Here is a 20,880-nt window from a genome sequence, read left to right as displayed (position 1 = left end):
CTGCCACACTGGATCTTCTGGTAAACCTCCCAGACAAGGAGCCACAGTCACAGTGGTCCTACTCTGGTGTCATAAAGCCCACACATTTTCAAACCCTTGGTCTTTTGTTCAGGCTGTGCTGGCAGTCCCAAACTGATGATATATGTATCCAGTGGTTCAAGGAGAAGTGTGAGGAGAAAAAAACAGACTTAAGAAAAATGTGCATGGCATGGTATATAAATCTTAAGTTTTGAATGATGATTAAAAAGAGGTGAAAAAAATTCCTTTTAGGTTAATGTTTAAGAAGAGAGAAGAAACTCATTTACCTGCTGTACATATTGTAAAAACTACTTGAACTGAGTCAAAGAAGAAGAACATTACTAGGAGAGAGACAGATGCTCCAATTGGAAGGAACAGGGCCTGGGTAGAGTCAATAGTTTGGATACCTGAAAAAGAAAAAAGAACATATTAACGACTTAAGTAAAAGGCGCTGTGCCCATGTACTCCAGAGACTTTAACACTTCTAGGGTTAGTATATAAGATATAAATTATCTAGGTCCCCCGATTCTTTCCTTCCCACTGAGATTATGAACTCCTTGCTCTCCTCATGGTGCCTTCATTAGCTACCTCCTGGTGCTAACAATGGTTGACAGGGTGCCAAAAAAAAAACAACACCCCAAAACAAACAAAAACAAAAAGAACATCAACAGCTAGTAAAAATTCAGATTAGTTGGGACGCCTGGGTGGCTTAGTCAATTAAGCGTTTGCCTTCTGCCTCTGGCTCAGGTCATGGTCCCAAGGTCCTGGGATCAAGCCCCGCCTCGGGCTCCTTGCTGGGCGGCAAGCCTGCTTCTCCCTCTCCCTCCCTCCACCTGCAGCTTGAGCTCTCTCTCTCTCTCAAAGAAATAAATAAAATCTTAAAAAAAAAATTCAGATTCGTCAACTTCTGTACATTTGTAGTCTCATTTGCAGGTCTGGTAAAAGAGACGGTTTAAATCCACTGACTAAAATCATTTCTCATCATCTACGGATTTATTCATGTTCACTCTTCCCCACTGTTGCTGAGGATCAACTCTGGGTGGAGTCGGGGAGTGGAGGGAATATGACATCTGAAAGCTGAAAATCAGAAAAATTATTTTAGGGCGCCTGGGTGGCTCAGTTGGTTAAGCGACTGCCTTCGGCTCAGGTCATGATCCTGGAGTCCCGGGATCGAGTCCCGCGTCGGGCTCCCTGCTGAGCAGGGAGTCTGCTTCTCCTTCTGACCCTCCCCCCTCTAATGCTCTTATCTCATTCTCTCTCTCAAATAAATAAATAAATAAATAAATAAAATATTAAAAAAATTATTTTAAGGAATAGGAGATAAATGGGAGAAAACAATTACTTGGGACACAGTAGGATTTAGCACATTGGTTTTCAGTTCTTGGTTACTCATTAGAATCACCTGGAGAGCTGTAACAATTACAATGCTCAGGCCCAACCCCAGATCAATGAAACTGAAATCTCTGGGGGTTAGCAGGCCCAGCTAAAAACCCCCACAAGTTTGCATATAGAGTTGAGAAGCATTAATAAAATATTTGGTAGAGAAGAGAAACATGGCAAAATCTGATAACCACTGAATTAAAAAATTACTAATCTTGTGTGTAATCTACTTCCAAATTAACCCTGCTGAGATAAAAAGTTCTTGAGAGGAGTCAAAGAAAAAACATTCATATGAGCTATTATAAAGAAATATCAGAAGCCTCTCTTCATTAAATTAAGGCTATGAGTAAGATATAAGGTGACCAGGATGAACATAACTAGGCACAAAGGGTTGCAATCATCAACGCTTAAAAACTGCTCTTTGGTATTGAAATTTACCTGTCCCAAGAAAGCTATTTAGGTATTTTAGTTAAATAAAATATTAAATATTTCTACAAAACAAAATTACTTCTTACTGGCTAGGTGGATGAGTCAAATAATTCACCTATGAATAGGACATTTCTTCTTTTTCTATTTATTGACAGAGAGAGACAGCAAGAGCGGGAACACAAGGGAGAGGGAGCAGCAGGCTTCCCGCGGAGCAGGGAGTCCGATGTAGGGCTCGATCCCAGGACCCTGGGACCATGACCTGAGCTGAATGCTTAGCAACTGAGCCACCCAGGCGCCCCAGGGAGGAGTGATCTATGTGTCAAGACAGAGATGCTCTTAAGAAGATGGCTGACCAGAACTGCAAACTACTTCACTTGGCCCCTGGATCATTTGTGTATGGGGGGGTGGGTGGGTATCTTACTTAAAGTGAAGTGTCTTATGGACATTTATGAGACAAAACTCCATGAAATCTCTAATTGAATTTCACCTAATTGTTTTATTTGAGTGCTCTACACCAGGTTAAAGAACTACTAGAGGAAACTACAGATTTCAGGTGCCTTTCACAACAGAAAATAATGGTTTCTCAAATGAATAATTGTTATATGAGAGACAAATCTTAAAAAAAAATTGTAAATCTTAAAACACACATCCACACCCCCCTCTTTTGTAAAACAAAACATCATATAGTCTACAGATTAATTATATTGGTTTAAAATATGCACCAAAAATTTAAATGGCTGGCTAGAATTTAGTGAGTCAGGTATATGAGAAGTATTTGTTTAAAAAATCTAGGGCGCCTGGGTGGCTCAGTCGTTAAGTGTCTGCCTTCGGCTCAGGTCATGATCCCAGAGTCCTGGGATCGAGCCCCGCATTGGGCCTCCTGCTCCGCAGAAAGCCTGCTTCTCCCTCTGCCTCTCGCCCTGCTTATGTTCCTTCTCTCGCTGTGTCTCTCTCTGTCAAATAAATAAATAAAATCTTTAAAAAAAAAATCTAAATTTTAGAAGTTCAGTCTCCAATTAAGGTGCAAAACCGAATACAAAGAGCTTTTCTAGAATATTAGATAGAATGCACAGATTTTTGTTTTTTAAGAGTACAGATTTAAACCAAGAGGTATGAGACACTGCTTCCATTAGTTTTATATGCCCAAGGGAGTTTACCAAACAGCAATGTCACAGGGCAAGTGAAATTCCTTTAGTTGCTCACAGTATGTTCCTGAAAAAAATGTATACAATTTTAATATTGTACTTCCTAAAGGTCTGGAGATAATGGTCCTGTAGGGGATGGAGCTAATTAATTAGAAATTTCTGCCAAATTTCAGTGACTTCAAAACAAAGCAAAGCAAAACAGAGTCGTCATAATTAGGAGTTACTCAAATGCAGTTGGCATTACCTTTAAAGCCAAAATTAACATCAGAAATAGGCACGGTTTTCTCTTCAAGGCGGACCCTAGAGATAAGGTACTTTAGGACAGTGGCAAGAAGCTGCTAAGAGATGGAGGGCAGTCGCAAAAAAAAAAAAAAAAAAAAACAAACCAAAACAAAAGAAAAACAGGCATGGTGATGGAAAATATTATCACTATCACTATCACTTCATTATACAGAGAAATTATTTTTAGCATTTAGTGAACAAGGCTATAGGCTAAATATAGGGTCATGAAATAGATACTGAAAAATATACACCAGCATTATTATTGATAATTACTAAGAAAGTTACCGATTTTGCACCTCCATGAAAGAAGCATGCTGAAATTTCCACTATTTACTGAGCACCTATTACACAGTAGGTAACATGAGGGCTTCAAAAATCTGTACAATCTTCACAGTTCAGATAAATTACATGGGAAGCCTGGTAAAGGACTTCAAGATGTCAGATATTGGGGGTAAGGGTGGGAGTTGTCCTTTTTTTAACCCACTTAATACTGATTAAATGAAGGACTGGTGTGCCAAGAGGAAAAATCTATAGATTTTTGGGGGCAGATATAGGGATGAGACAGGATTTAGAGCCAGGTTCACGAAAATCAGAGAGGACCTAGAGGGCACTCCCTCTTCCCCACTTTCTTTCTAACTCTTTTTATTGTAAAACACAACAAGCATACAGCAAAGTACATAAAACAAAAATGTAGAGTTCAGTCAATCAGTTAATACCACCCAGGTCAGGAAACCCTGCCAAGCCCAGAAGCCTTTCTTGCGCCCCTCCCAGTCCCTATTCTTTTCCCCAAAGGGAACTACTATCCTGGCTTTTATGATACTTTCTTCTTTTCTCTGTTTTATATGTTTTCTACTCAAGTGCACATCCTAAAATACTAATATTTATTTTGCCTATTTTTTGAGCTTATTTCATACATTGAATTACAGTAGCACGTATTTTTGTGTGTTTGGCTTTTTTTTTTTTTTTAAGGTTTTATTTATTTATTTGACAGAGAGAGACAGCGAGAGAGGGAACACAAGCAGGGGGAGTGGGAGAGGGAGAAGCGGGCCTCCCGCCGAGCAGGGAGCCCGATGTGGGGCTCGATCCCAGGACCCCATGACCTGAGCCGAAGGCAGACGCTTAATGACTGAGCCACCCAGGTGCCCGTTTGGCTTCTTTTAACGCTCAACATTGTGAGCAGCATCCATGCTGTTTAGGTAACTGTATGTCACTCATTTTTGTGTCTTTTTCACAATTCTTTGATTCTTATTTATTTTGGGAGTAGGCAACTGCAACCTTTATTTTTAATTTTTTTTTAAATTTTGCAACCTTTAAAAACAACTTCTACCTATTTACACTTTCTCCTTCAATCAGTTCAGAACACTCTTGCCAAAATCTGAACACTAAACTCATACCTTCCTTTCCTGAGAACTTCCCCGTAATTCTTCCACATTGTTATCATTCAGGACTTCAATCTCTTTAGCACCTACACAATCTCTTGTGTTTCTCTGTTCATCTTTCTGGCTGTTATTTCTTTGATTTTGATAAATGTACCCCATTTTCCATGCTGTCCCTTCAATCTGGAATGGTGTCATGCTCCATGATCAAGTACTGGCCTTCCCTGGTGCAACAGCCATTTCTTTCCTTGTGTTTTTCCTGATTATGTGGTAGTGGAATGTATTCTCTCCTAATCTGTGTCTATCCCTTCTCGTATCCATAGCCCAGATGAGGCACCAAGGAAACACATTTTATAGGATAATTTAGCACAACACAGGAGGTAGATTTAAGAAAATGACCATTTAAACAAACATCTACTACTCTTCAGAAGTCAGTGGTGAGAAATGAAACTGATGTCACCAGGTAACTTCCTTCCACTGTTATGAACTGACCTAATCATTTATTTGAGGATAAAATTGTACTTAGACACACAGTGTCCATTTCTCTTAGGTTTCTGTGATTCAATGTACAATGGATTTATAATCATGTTTAAATACATCATTTGCAATATATTCTACATAACACAGGACTTGTAAAGGAGTTTCAGTTGTATAAAGTGATTTGGCCTAAAATGTTGATAGAAGATAAATGCTATAAAATCATTTAACCTTAAAATCAGGTATTGACCCTGGGTTTTACCTGGTTCCTCTTAAGTTACAGGTATGGTATTTTACCTCATACAAGGATCATTGTCATAAGTTTAAGAAAAGACTCATATTTAAATGATTCTATTTGTAATGCCCACTTTACACTCCTGGGGACAACGAACACATTTAACTGGGTGAAAACCAGGCAAGTATAATTTGGCGGGAAGGGTAGTAATTAGAGAAACCGAGTGATCTCTTTTCAATTTAGCTTCTAAAATTCTCCATCAGTATTCCAACTTTACATTGGATCCTCAGTATCTCCTCCCCATTAGGGTGGTAACTTGAGGCTGTCCTGTAAGTCATGCTCATTCTCTCTGTGTCTGTTATCAGATGCTCTTCCCACCCATATTGACTTCTCCCAGCAATCCAAGTTCACTGTTTCAAATTTCAGGTCAAACTCACCTTCTCTGGGAGGGGAGTCCCTTATTAAATTGACCTATGGTGGCTCACCCTGACTTGCCTTTCTTTTTACTCTCGGTGTACATGGATGTCAAATGAGTTCATCTCTAGTGCTTACTCTGATCTAGTGACATTAGATGTTTGTTCAGAAGTACTCTGAGGCTATGGTCAAAGGGTCTGTGAGAGAAAGTTCTTATTCCAGGGACGGGAAGTGGTATTTACTATCTCTGTCTTAGTACTTTATTAACGCCTTACAAAGTGTTTTGGCCACACTGCCTAGTGATAGCTTGGGTACCAGCTCTTGTGCTTTTTCAGCTTTCAAAATATCTAATAGAATATCCAAAAAATATATATCTAATAAATTGCACGGTAGGAACCCAGTATCAAGCTCTTGATTATCAAATCAAGTCTCCTTATTTATAATTCAATTCCCCTTATAATAAGTATCACCATTTTCTATAACTCTACTGAGGCACAATATACATATGGCAAAATTTACCCATCTTAAGTGTCTAATACTTGCCAGGCAACTACAAATCCACTCTCTATCTCTCCATATTTGCCTTTTTGGAAATTTCATGTAAGTGGACTCACAGAATATGTAGTCTTTCCTGTCTGGCTTCTTAACATAATGTTTTGAGGTTCATACATGTTGTAGCATGTACATGTATCAGTACTTCATTCTCTTTAATGCTGAATAGTATTCCATTGTATGGATAGGCCATATTTTGTTTATCCATCAACTAGTTTATTATCTCTGAGTTGTGTTTCTACTTTTTGGCCATTATAAACAATGCTGCCAAACATTTGCCATCTAGCACACTTCTATTTCTTATAAAGCAAGCATTCTTTTTTTTTTTTTGAGCTAAGTTTGATTTATTTTTTTTATTAACATACAATTTGTTATTTGTTTCAGGGGTACAGGTCTGTGATTCATCAGTCTTACACAATTCACAGCGCTCACCATAGCACATACCCTCCCCAATGTCCATCACCCAGCCACCCCATCCCTCCCACCCCCTTCACTCCAGCAACCCTCAGTTTGTTTCCTGAGATTAAGAGTCTCTTATGGTTTGTCTCCCTCTCTGGTTTTGTCTTGTTTCATTTTTCCCTCCCTTCCCCTATGATCCTCTGTCTTGTTTCTCAAATTCCTCATATCAGTGATTAACTTATTTCATAAAGCAAGCATTCTTATAAAATCTTTACTATCAGAAGAGGTTGTCACAATACTTAGTTTTACAAGTACTTCAAGTAACTATCTTCAAAGAATCCCTGAATGAATTTGTGATCAACACTTACAAAATTATCGACCTCACCAAAGGATTTAAATGAAATCATAAGCAGGCAGGATACCTACCTATCCTACTTGTTTTTAAGAAAATAATCTTAGCAGCAAGCTTTTAGGCATGAGTTAAAAGCAGTACACAAGAAATCACTGGTTTAGATTCAGAACATAAGAATTTTTACAAATTATGCCAATACAGATTAGATTTTATTATTATAACCAAACATAAATCTTTAAACCCAGTAAATTAACTGGGGTTATAGAAAGAATCTAATTAAGACCACTACATGTATTAAAGTTAACTGACATAAAATTCCTTACTATTATTGGTGCTGTTGCCATTGAAAGACCCAGAAGAACTGCTACTGTCTTTCTCCTTATCTTGATTTTCAAAGTCCATATTAAGGGACCTGTGGAAAAAATTATATAAGTTTTAATTTTGAAAGAAAGTAGGTCCAAAAAGTCAGTAATGAGACTATATTTTAATATGCTAAGGCATTAGGAACGATAGGAGAGGCTCTTTTGAACAACTCTGCAAAACAGTTCTTGTAGCCACATTTTGAAAAACAATCTACATTCCTTCTAATATGTCAGTTCAAGAGTTCTCCTGACTGCAAATAAAAGCATTCCATTGTGGCTGAATCTTCCAGCCATATCTCTGTGCACATCCTTAATTACTTCCTATGATAAATATCTAGAAAGAGAAAAGTTAGGTCAAAGGGCAAGCACAATTTTGAGACTTTAACGTACTACACAACTGCTTCCAAGAAGGTTGTACCAATTTACTCTCTGATAGCAGTATATGAGAACATTTTTTTTTTCTCTACACCTTGTCAGCTTTCATTTAACAACAACATATACTTGAGTTTCTGCGTATATAGGACTGTTCTACATAATGGAGGGACAAAAAATAGTGCATAAAACACGCTTTCATGGATTGTACATTCAAAGAGGGAGGACACTGACAATAAACAAGAAAAGTAAGTTAGATGTATGTTAATGGTACCAGCTAATGAGAAAATGCAGGAAATGAAAAGACTAAGTTTGAAATTTTAAATACGGTGGGTTGGGAAGGCCTCACTGGTGTGATTTCTGAGTCAAGACCTGAAGGAAGTAGTCACTGCCCATCTGGAGAACTAACAATGCAATCTCTGCTCTAATTTTGCATTCTTTAACTACTAAACAATTTTGTGTACATGAGTTCACTCCTTTCTTTTTTGGTAAACTAACTGTTCAAGTCCTTAGCTCATCTTCAACTATATTAAAGTGTTTGTGTCCTAAAGCACTTCCTGCAATGATGGAAACATTCTATATCTACACTGGGTAGACATTAGCCACATAAGTACTTAATATGTGGGAGTGCAATGAGGAACTGAATTCTACTTATAATTTAAAAATATGGGAGCTAAAACTATAAAATTCTTAGATGAAACATAGGGATAAATCTTCATGATCTTGGATTTGGCAGTGGATTCTTATACATGATGCCAAAGACACAGCCAAAATTGGTAAATTGGACTTCATCAACATAAAAATCTTGTGCTTCAAAGGACACAATCAAAAAAGTCCCAACCCATAGGATGGGAGAAAATATCTGCTATTATGTCTGATAAGAGCCTTGTATTCAGAAGATACAAGAACTCCTACAATTCAATAAAGACAAACCAATTAAACAATAAGCAACGAATCTGAATAAATACTTCTCCAAAGAAGATATGCAAATAAAAAAGATATGCAAATGAAAAAAGATATGCAAATGGATGCCAATAAACATACAGAAAGATTTTTCACATCATCAATGTCAGGGAAATACAAATCCAAACAGAATGAGCTAGCACTTCACACCTACGAGGAGGGCTATAACCAGAAAATCAGATAATAACCAAGTGTCAAGCAAGGACATTGCTGATGGGAATGTAAATTGATGCAGACACTCTGGAAAACAGTCTGACATTTTCAATTTCTTTAATAAATATAGGGCTATTCAGGGTATTGATTTCTTCTTGAGTGAGCTTTAGCAAATTGTGTCTTTCAAAGAATTGGTCCATTTCATCTAAGTCATCAAATTTACTGGCGTAAAGTTGTTGACAGTGGTCCCTTATTATCGTTTTAATACCTGGAGGCTCTAGTTATACCACCTCTGTCATTCCTGATACTGTTTTTATGGCTTCTCTTTTTCCTGATTATTCTGGCCAGAGGTTACCACTTTTATTGGTCTTTAAAAATTAGCTTTTGGATTCACGAATTTTTCTCTACCCCTAGAGAAAATATTTCACTTATTTTGGCTTTGATCTTTATTCTTACCTTTTGCCTATTTACTAAATTGAGTTTAATTTGCTCTCCTCCCGCCTAGTTTAAGATTAAAGTTTAGATCATTGATACCTTTTTCTTCTATTCTAACCTAGGCATTTAGAGGTGTAATTCCTCCCCTAAGTATTGCTTTTGCAGCGTCCCATAAATTTAGCATGTTTTCACTTTCTCTTAATTCAATGTATTTTCCATTTTCCTGCTTCTTTTTTGATTCATGGAAGTGTTATTTTTGTTTCCAAATATCTGGGAATTTTCTAGACCTCTTTCTATTACTGATTTCTAATTTGATTCAATTGTGATCTGTTAGGGACTGAATGTTTGTGTCAACTCCCCTCCACTACCCCCCAAAAGAGTTCATTTGTTGAAGCCCTAACTCTCAATATGATGGTTATTTGGTGACTGGGTCTTTGGGATGTAATTCTGCTGTGATCATGAGGGCGGGGTCCTCATGATGGAATTAGTATCCTTCTAAGAAGAGATCCCAGAGAGCTTGCTCTCTCTCTCCTGAGTGTGCACACACCAAGGAAAAACCATGTGAGCATGCATCGAGAAGGTGGCTGTCTTGCAGGCCAGGTAGAGTGCTCACCAAAACCCAACCATGCTGGCACCCTGACCTTGGATTTCCAGCCTCCTGGGACTAAGAAAAAATAAATTTCTGTTGTTTAAAGCCATCCAGTCTGGTATTTTGTTATGGCAGGCCCAGTTAACTAACAGAGATCAGAGATCATACTTTTTATGCCTTGTATCCACATATTGAGACTTGTTTTATGTCCCAAAATATGTTCTATCTTGCTAAATGTTCCATGTGCACTTGAGAATAATGCATATTCTCCTGTCAGATGAGTGTTCTACGAATATCAGGTCAAGTTGGTTCAGAATACTGTTCAAGCCACGATATCTTTACTGATTTTCTGACAATTTGTTTTATCAAGTACTAAGAGAGAGGTCCTGAAATCTTCAGCTGTATCTGTGAATTTGTTTTATTTCTCCTTGAAGTCTGTTATCAGTTTTTGCTTCATATATTTTGAAGATTTTATGTGATGCATAAACATTTAGGTTTATTATGTCTTGTTAATTGATTCCTTTATCATTATGAAATAACCTTGTCTACAGTAATATTCCTTGCTCTGAAAGCTCCTTTGTCTGATATTAATATAATTAACTCTAGCTTTCTTTTGATGAATATAAGGTATATCTTTTCCCAGTCTTTTACTTTAAATCTTTTTCTAGCTTCATTATCTGTAATGTACTTTTTGAAAGCTGCAGATAATTGGATGTTGCTTTTTACTTTTTTAATTCAATCTGACAACTGTTGTCTTTTGATTGCCGTGCTTAGGCCAATTTCATTTAACATGATTACTGTTGTGATTAGGTTTGAGACTATCATGTTGCTGTCTGTCCTATCTTTTTTTGTTGTTCCCCTTTACCTGACTTCTTTTGTATTAATAGTTTTTATTTTATTTTTAAAGATTTTTTATTTATTTGACAGAGAGAGAGACAACACAAGCAGAGAGAGTGGGAGAGGGAGAAGCAGGCTTCCTGCCGAGCAGGGAGCCCGATGCGGGGCTCGATCCCAGGACCCTGAGATCATGACCTGAGCCGAAGGCAGTCGCTTAACAACTGAGCCACCCAGGTGCCCCGATAGTTTTTTTTTTTTTTTAAGATTTATTTATTTAGAGAGAGAGCACAATCGGGGAGGGGCAGAGGGAGAGGGAGAGAAATCCTCAAGCAGATTCCCTGCTGAGCATGGAGCTAGATGTGAGGCTCAATCCCAGGACCCTGAGATCATGAACTGAGCCAAAATCAAGAGTCAGCCACTTAACCGACTAAGCCACACAGGTGCCCTAGGATTAACATAGTATTTAAATGATTATCTTTTATCTCTTTTGTTGTCTTATTATCTGTAACTCTTGTTCTCTTATTTTAGTGGTCACTGAGCATTTATATTAAACATTTTTAACCAGTAGAGTGTACCTTCAAGTTACATTATAGTACTTCATGTATAGTATAAAAACCTGACAACAGTGTACAATTATTACTCTGAATCTTTGGACAATTACCATGCATTTTACTTTTACATGTTATCCTATAAACTGTACAGTATACTGTTATTTCTGTTTATACAATTATATTCTAAAAAGTTTTAAATAATAAGAAAATAGTCCTTCTATATTTATCAATATTACAATTCCTGGTGATCTTTATTCCTTTGTCAGTAGTCCTCGATTCTCTGATGTGAAAATGGGCAGCAGTCATTTAAACTTGATCCAAACACTCTGCATCTTATAAAGATCTAGAAGCAGTAAAATAAGTATGTAACGCTTGTGGAATGTACAGTGCATATCGGCAGGACATGCCTCACATTACAATTTGCCTGCTTGCTTCTTCTGTTGTTTCTTTTGAGGGTAATTTTTCTCTTGCATTTCTATCTCCTTCAATTTTGACTTACTGAATTTCTCAATCTCAGCCATATCGGGTTTGTGAGACATGGTTACAGGGACACAGAGTGAGGTGCATGAGCAAGCAGTGTCTGGTATGAGCAGTGGCTGCCACTGAGTGCCCATTCAGTGTATTTTTGATCTCAGATGTTGTTGTTTTCACCTCCAGAGGCTTAATTTTGGGTATTTAAGAGTATCTTCCATGTATCTACCTAACTTTTTGTAGAGAGGAATATAACATCAGTTTTGATGTACTTCTCTGCTAATTCCAACATATGTGTCAGTTCTGGGTTGGTTTTGATAGATTATTTGCCTCATCATTGGTCATGTTTTCCTTCTTCTTTGCTGCTGCCTGGTCATCTCTGCTTGTATGCCAGACACTGTGAGTTTTACTTTGTCTCAGTATTTTTATGTTCCCACAAATCTTCTTGAGCTTTGTTCTGGGATGCTGTTAGTTACTTAGACGTGGTATGTGTTCAGGTATTGCTTTTACAATTTATTAGGCAGTGCTCAATTTAGGGTAATTACTCTCTACCAACTGAGGCAAGCCCTTTCTGAGTACTCTCTACCCAATGCCACGTGAATCATAAGGTTTTCCAATCTGGCTGATGGGAGTAGGTACTCTGCTTCTAATCCTTTCACATTATTTTTTCCTTAGCTTTAGGTAATTTCCTCACATGCATGCACTAATCAGTATTCTGATGAATGCTCAAGGGGTGCACCTGCAGATCTCTGGGGTTTTCTGTCTTTCATACTCTGTCCTATTAACTCTGGCTGCCTCAGGCTTCCTGGACTCTCAGCTCTGTCTCCTTGAGGCAGGGGATGTTTCTCCCTGCACCATGACCTAGAAATTGTCTTTAATGTTTTCCCTTTTTCTTAACTTTATTTTTGACTAGTAAAAATTGTACACATTTATGGTATACAACATGATGTTCTGATATATGAATACACTGTGAAATGATTACCACAATAAAACTAATTAACATATCCACTGCCTCCCATAATTACCTCTTTTTCTCATGGTCAGACACCTGAGATCTACTCTCTAAGCAAATTTTAAGTATAGAAATACATTAACTATAGTCACCACAATGTACATTAGGTCGCCAGAACTTACTCATCTTATACCTAAAAGTTTGTACCCTTTGATCAGTCTCTCCTCTTTCTCCTAACCCTCCAGTGTCTGGTACTACTATTCTACTCTCTATTACTATCAATTCAACTTTTTGGGGGGCATGGGGGCAGAGAGGACTATCTTAAGAAAGCTAGAAAATAGTTTTTTTAAAAAAATATTTTATTTATTTATTTGACAGAGAGAGAGAGCACAAGCAGGGTAAGTGGCAGGTAGAGGGAGAAGCAGGCTTCCCGCCGAGCAGGGAGCCCAACGTGGGGCTCGATCCCAGGACCCCGGGATCATGACCTGAGCCGAAGGCAGACACCTAACTGACTGAGCCACCCAGGCGCCCCTAGAAAATAGTTTACCATTTCTCAGAATTACTGTCCTCTGTTGTCTGATAAACAGTATTCCTGAAAAATCATTATTTCAGGTGGGATGGTAAATCCAGTTCCTGTTACTTCATCTTGGCTGGAAGTAGAAGTGCTTCTAGGTAGTTCTTTTAAATATTCAGGTCCCAAACTGAGCAGATTTTGAAGTGAAGGAGAGGTCTCCTTTCATTTCTTATTCATACTGTTTATAAGTCCTTGGGGCTACTGGAACATTGTTGCGTTTTATCCCTCTCTTCAGGAGAGGTCAGAATTCTTCCTGGAAGGGAATCTTAACCAAACTATGAGGCTCAGGTCCTACTGAAAATGTTCTTCACTTCATAGCTTCCTGCCCTTAGAGGACTCCAAATCTGCTAGATCCAAGAAATTTGACCCTCTGCTGTAATAGCCTGACTCTGCCATTTGGCTTCATGTTCTATCAACCACTGTCTAAAACTCCCTTATCTGTTACTGGTGCTGGAGAAACCTGCAACTGGTTATGTCTTCAGTTAGAATTGGCGACCTGCCCAGAAAAGTCTGTGGAGTATTAACTGACTGGTCCCCTATAAACTTGGCCAATTAGCTGTTTAACAAACTGTTGCACTGGAAGGGCAGCCCTAACAGTTGACAGATTTTCCAATAAGACCAAAGGATGGGTATTTATACAGATGTGATAGATGCCCTTTAAAACATGGATAACACTACTCTTCTGAATATGGTCAGGGCCCTGATGTGTTGGCCTTCCTGGGAGTTTATAATTAAACAAGAAAAAAAAAAAAGCCCTGTGTTTTAGAACATTCATCTTCTCATATCTAATACTGGCGACTTCTATTTCTCCAGCAATCAGAGGAAGACACTTTAACAGAGATTAGAAAGTATACTAGCTGTTCTCACCTCAGTTAGCCCTAGTCATTGCTACAGTGACTGGCTCCTGGGACAAACTCTACCCTGTCAACTTTGATTAGTTCCACAACAAACTAGATACAATGTTTTGCAAATATTTCTCCTGCTAAGGCAGTTTTCAGTACATGATTTTCAGTACATGGTTTCATTTCTATGCTTTTTAAACTTTAATTCATGTTTCTCATGGAAGAGCTAATCATTTGTGGAGAGTTAAACTCTAAAACTGGTGATGTAATTCATGAGGACCTGTCCGGAGCCATGGGAATATGAAGACAGTCTTCCCTGTGGGCATGCTGTGGAGAAGACCTGTATTAATTTGAATCACATTTTTCAAGTTCACTTATGAATGGAACAACAACAACAATATTTGTTATGCCTACTCTGCTTCTTAGAATCTTGGAGACAGCGTGGTACATTTACAGAAATTGTTAACCCACATCTCAACCACTGCAGCTGGCTATTACACATTCTTAGCTTTTCCTATGCTTTCTGCTGGCCATTATAATGATGTCTGGACTGGAAAGTTCCAGTCATCTCTGGTTTGACCCTAGGCACAGTTGTTACAGAGCCTTTGTCCTAACATTGGGTAAATGAGACAGGTTGCTGAGAGGACTGTCAGATAGGCTTAGAGGTGATACCTAACTACAGTTCAATTTGGTATTAACTAAGGACTATTTAAGCCTATCCTGGCTGTTTTAAGGCAAGGATTCCCCTTCTTTTCAAATACCAGTAGGTTGTGATTAACTTAAAGCCAGTTTTAGCTGTAACATTTTCTTAGAACCTAGTTTGATAAGAACTGTTGCAGGGACAGGAAAGCTTTAGATAAGCTAATGAGGTACCAAGGTGGGGGTGGGGGTAAGCAAGCATGTTTTATGATTTGAAGCTTACTCTGAATTTCTTATTGCCACAAATAAGCTTAGCTAAAATCAAGCACTGCCTGATCATCAGACCATGGGTCACTACTCCACAAAACAGAAATCTGGTTAAATGAGGTTGTTGGGCCCCACATATTGGCTCAAACAGGAAATTTATGTATTGCAGCTTTACAAAACAAGATCAATGGACAGCCTAGATTTAGCAGATTCCAGGCCACTGTGACAGGGGTCCAGTAACAGTTACCCATACTGCACAAGTGACAGCCAACTTAAGCTGTTTAAATAAAGTCTTTGCTGCCTCCTGAGCAGAATTATGGGCCTTTATCCCACCTTAGTTGGTAATCTTTATTAACTCTACAGATAGGAAATTGCTTGGCTGGCCCCAAAGAGTTTATTCCATCTTCATAAAAGACTATCTTTAACTCCCCACCTCCCCATCCCATCCCAATCTCACTGTTATTACTATACAATAACACACATTAATTCATCATAGTGTTATCACTAGACATTCCAGCCAAACTGTATCTTGACTATCTGCTTAACAGCAAGTCTGAGTTACTGAAATCTATGTTTAAACACTCACAGAAAGACCTGAGCTGTGGCTATTTCATCACAACCACCTACCATCGCAGAAAGAGCCATCTAAATTACACCATATTATTTGCTACTTTTAGTTGCCTTCTCATCAACCATGACTGAAGAGAAAATAGTTATGGGTCAAGCTGTAGGAGGCATACAAATTTCTAATTATTGATGCTAGCAAAGAACCTACATGAAGAATCTACTACTAAGAATTCAGGTAAAAGAGATGGTCTTCTGACTAAGCAACTGAAAACTTCCTAAGGGTTAAAATAATGGTAATAGTTAACCTTCATTGGGCTTTTCCTGTCAGACATTATGCTTTACAGGAAAGATTTCTTTTGTTTCACAGAATAACTATAATTAGTAATGTTGACTGTATTTGGAGAAAGAGCATTTAAAGAGGTAATTAAATTAAAATGGGGGTGGAGAGGGTGGGCCCTAATCCAATTTGACTGATATCTTTATAAGAGGAGGAGATTAGGACAGAGAGAGACAGTCACCCCAGGCACATGCATACATGTGAGAGAAGACCATGTGAAGGGCACCATCTACATGTGAAGACAGCAACCTATACTCTGGTTTCTCTTCAGATCGTATAAGCTGTTTCAGAATGAAACCAACTCTGCTGACACCTTGATCTTGGACTTCTGGCCTCTTGAAATACCTGTTTTTAAAGTTAGCTAGTCTGTGTTACTCTGTTATGGCAGTTGTAGCAAACTACTATGAAGATGCTCTATTATTATCCCTATACGGTAAAGAAACGAAGGTTCTCACTATACACCCTGCCCTGACTATTGTATCAACCCTTCCAAAACAAACGAACTTCTATTTTTTTTTGAAAAAATATAATGATTACTAAAAAACTCAAAACAGTAGAAAAAGGTACGAAATAACAGACTCCCCAAATCCCTATCTCCAGAGATCTATGCATTTGGTATACAATTGCCTTTTTTTTTAATGAGGATTAATATACTATTCACAAATTAATTTTTCATTGGCTAGTATTCCAAGGATGTTTTTACATCAATACATACTTTTTCCTCATTAAAAAAACCAAAACAAAAAATGTACACAGTATTTCTCCTTGAGTTAACTTGACCTGATATCATTTTTGGATGAACTGCATATATCCTGCCTTATTACAGAGAAATATTAAGACAAGCAACCTTTTATAAACAGATGATATGTGGTTTTATCTTGAATTGGGAAGGGTTCAACTGACAACTGAGCCTGCCAGCTGATTAGTGTCAGAAAGAACAACTGATCAATGTTCTTCAAATTTAAATTAGTGAATAAGTGAAAATCCTAAGTGTGCCTTTTTTGGGGTCACTTTGATGTACATTTCATAAGTAATATATCACAGACACTAACGACATGAGGAAGTGGTTTAATGTTCTCTGAGTGCTTCAATAAGATTTTATTTTGGCTGAGGTGGAAATCTGGTTGTTATTTGCTCTAAATTTTTTCAAACTAAAACTAATTCAGCTGCAAGGAACAGAACTTTAGGAAATCAACTACTCATGTTTTTATGTACTGGACTGGATTATAAAGGATTTTCTGAAGAAAGTCCTAGGTCTGTGGGAATTTCCACTGCTTGCCCAGAACAAGGGGAAATATAGGCTTATCATAGGCCTTTTTAGGTTCCTTAGTTCTGATGAAAATACAAATGTGCTCTGAGCACTGTTAAGACAAAGAGGTCTGTATTCAGCTGGCAACAGAGTACATGTCTGGACTGCTGCCAACATTTATCAAGAGATCAATATTCAGGAATGATCACTTGAAGAATGAACAATCCATTCATTTCTCTAGATATTCTAAAATATAATGTTAGACCAGAGTAAGCTAGCAATCTGGACAACTTTCTGCTGCTGGCTGTGTGCCTCTAATTTTGGCAAAATTACTTTTGTTGAAATGTATTTTCATGAAATGACCTTCAACAGCTGATTTTGAAGGGTACTGTAATTCATTCAACAAACATTTGAATGCTTATTATGAAATGCTATGAAACTCCAAGTTGTAACCTCTTTTTGAGGATCTTCGGGATAAAGGTCTGTCTGATCTTAAGACTAACAACAGTTGTAATTCACCTGAACAACTAGGTTCTTTTTATTCAAGGGCACTAAAAAGGTTTTCTTTTTTTCTTCTGAAAGTTGGCTGCTAGAAAGCTTACTGTGCTATTTGTGGACCACCAGTAGTAGGAAAGGTATTGGCCAATGTGGTTTACATTTTTAGAATTATTTTTGGCTCTCTGTCTCCACCCATACTTTTTCTTTTTTTTGGCCCCATTATGATTTACCTTATCTCATCACAAGTTGGCAAACCCTAGCAAATGGTCTGAAATCCTTTTGAACAGGGCAGAGCAAAAATAAACAATTGCAGGAAGCAAAATGGAGCTGAGAACATATTTACTGAGTTATACTTGTTCATTCATTTGGATTCTGATAATGGAGGACACTGAGTACTGCAGAAGAAAGGCAAATTGGAATCTTTTATCTTAATATTTTAAGAATACCGTGTTTTTTGATCATTCTAATATTAGAAGCAGGTGCAATGAAGAGGGGAATTCACTTGGTCAAGGTAAACACTACATGGTTGGATGTATTTAAGCTAAATGTGTGTTCCTAGAAAATTCAGTGGTTTTTTTTTTTTTAATAAATGGAACATTTTAAAGAGTTGATGGAATTGTTAAATATATCAAGGAACTTGTCCGCATACATTACAATGTCCATAACCATTCCCTAATAAATTCAGATTTCTGTATATAATGTTTTCTGAAGGTTATGAGGTGGCTACAAGAGCAGTTCAAAAGATAACACGTCACATGCCGCACCACTGTGTGATCAACACACATCATGACACTGTGGACCACGATGGAATTTGTTTCTATTAACCTGGTCTGACTTTACAATGATACACATTTAGTGTGAAGGGCAACACAATCACAGAAAATGCATTTCTTATATTCTCTGCAGTCTCATTAACTTGATGACATTGTCTTCCTAGAGTAGGTTTGGGTATAAGCAAATAAATTGAGTTTGCCATTAAAGAAAGCACAGGTAAATGTTTGTCTTAAAAAAGGTAGTAGTTACCCTCCAGTTATAGAAGTTCCGTTCTTCCTTCATATAGCAACTTTATATAGGGATTATAGATAAATATATATTAAATAATTATCTAGAGAGATAAGATATAAAGTATATCTTCCTTTTGATTTTCTTTTAGATCTACTCAAACCTGTTATTTTTTTGTCTATGATTCCCGACAGGACAGAACTCAAGTATCTTGCCAGTAAAGAACTGTGGTTAGAAGTCTGTTCTCTCTCTGTCTCACTCACTGTTAATGCTCTTCTACAGTTTGTCACACTTTTTGGGGACATAATGATTAAATGAGTAATTATGCTATTTTTTTCTGAGCAACTGGAAAGACTTGAGGAGAGACAGGTGTCAGTTTAAGTGATATAGGAAATCTAGTAAAGCTCAGCCAAGGGATGGCAAACATAAGGGTTCCTAAATTGAGGATCTGCTTTGGCTTTTAGAATCTAGTTTTACACAGTATAGTTTTTCCTTCTGTACTTAAAAAGTGAAAGCCTGGTGAGAAATAACCTATACAATTAAATAATCTTTTATCCTGTATTTTATGATATTCCCCATGTCTTCACAGCTTTGAATAAAATGTGATAATTTAATGAGTAAATAATATATTCTTATGGTCTCAGAGGAGATATGAACATATATGGTTGGATGGTGGGGGAGGGGGAAAAAGAGAAACAGTTCTATTCAAATTCAGGAACATTTTTTGTGCACGTCCTATATGGACAGTAGCATGAAAAGTGAATCATGGAAGCTAATGGAGAAAATTTCAGTAGTAGGTGGTGGTAAACCATCAAGGACAGCTCAAGAATAAAGACTGGAGCGGTGCCTGGGTGGCTCAGTTGGTTAATTGTCCGCCTTCGGCCCCGCACTGGGCTCCCTGCTCTGCGGGAGTGTGCTGCTTCTCTGCCCCTCCCCACTGCTCATGCTTGTGCACTCTCTCTCTCTCTAGCATGCTCTTGAATAAATAAAATCTTAAAAGACAAAAGAATAAGACTGGAGGGGAATTTTTTTCTTTTTAGCAAAAGGGAAAAACTGAGAACTTCAGGAGAGTTTCAAATAGATTTGTAAAGGGTAAACAACGTATCAATGAATGGGCCCTGAAAATGCTACCAGCAATTAAGAACGACTTAGAAAGTCAGGAAAGAATCTGCACAAAGTCTGTCATGCAGGCCACCTGAACAGGCTTGTGCATTGGGCCCCCATCCTAAGCCTAGTGAAGGAATCTTTCCCAGGTGATTTTCATGCACAATAAGGCCTAAAGACCACTGCTGAAGAAAAAAAATTCACCAAAAAGAGGTTTATTTATTATTTTTTAAGATTTTATTTATTTATTTGACAGAGAGAGCAGGAGAGCACAAGCAAGGGAGAGAGGAAGAGGGAGAGGGAGAAGCAGGCTCTCCACTGAGCAGGAAGACCAATGTGGAACTCCATCCCAGGACCCTGGGATCATGACCTGAGCCGAAGGCTGTCACTTTACCAACTGAGCCACCCAGGCATCCCCAAAAAGAGGTTTATAAGAAAGCTTCTCATTCCTTCTGAGTTTACTACCAGATGAATTTATTTGGTTCAGATTTGAGATTTTGTTATTGTTCTCAACAGCCAGCAGTAGTAAAATACTTAAATCCCAGCTCCATCACTTATTACACTTGACTACTTAACATTTCTGGGCCCAGTTTCCTCATTTGTAAAATGGGAATAACAGTATCTATCTTGTTGAATTAATATAAGGATGAAATGAGACTTTATGTAAAGCACTTAAGCACTGTCACATAAATGCTCAGTAAAATATTAGCTGTTTTCTTCACCTTCGTCACATTTTTTAATTCAGTCAATGTCACAGTAAAAAGATTATAATAACCAACAAAAATCACACATCTCCACCCAACCCCTCACAGTAAGTAACAGAAGTCAACTTACAACAATTAAAAAGCATCTCAACTGTAGAAAACCCAAATGGTAGGAGTCAGAGAGCATACAGACTGGGAAGTATCATTCAGAACCCACAGGGTCTCAATGAAGAACTCTCTGTAAATATTTTCACCAAGGAATCTATGTCCAAATAAGTCACAGGCCAGTTCTTCATCCAGCTATCTCAGGTTTATTTGAAATCAAGAATTAAGGAAATTACTTTGCTACTAGT

At 37.8% G+C, this 20,880-nt stretch overlaps 1 protein-coding gene across 2 annotated transcripts in view; it reads right to left on the bottom strand.

Annotated features, from left to right (window-relative positions):
* The window catches only part of SPPL3 (signal peptide peptidase like 3), a 145,670-nt gene that overhangs the window by 14,924 nt on the left and 109,866 nt on the right, over window positions 1-20,880 (bottom strand). Inside the window, exons 3-4 of one of the 2 annotated variants that reach the window (XM_025889520.2) lie at window positions 7,383-7,471; window positions 306-425 (exon numbers count right to left, since the gene is read on the bottom strand). In XM_025889520.2, coding sequence (XP_025745305.1) covers window positions 306-425; window positions 7,383-7,471 — 209 coding nt within the window. The remainder of the gene's footprint in view (window positions 1-305; window positions 426-7,382; window positions 7,472-20,880) is intronic. The other variant, XM_073881000.1, reaches the window with a different exon arrangement.

This window comes from Callorhinus ursinus, unplaced genomic scaffold, assembly GCF_003265705.2.
Source record: "Callorhinus ursinus isolate GAN/ISIS: 27379988/994484 unplaced genomic scaffold, GSC_fseal_2.0 scaffold41, whole genome shotgun sequence".
Taxonomy (NCBI): domain Eukaryota; kingdom Metazoa; phylum Chordata; class Mammalia; order Carnivora; family Otariidae; genus Callorhinus; species Callorhinus ursinus.
The sequence above is the reverse complement of the archived record's forward strand: the minus strand, read 5'-3'. Positions and strand labels throughout refer to the sequence as shown.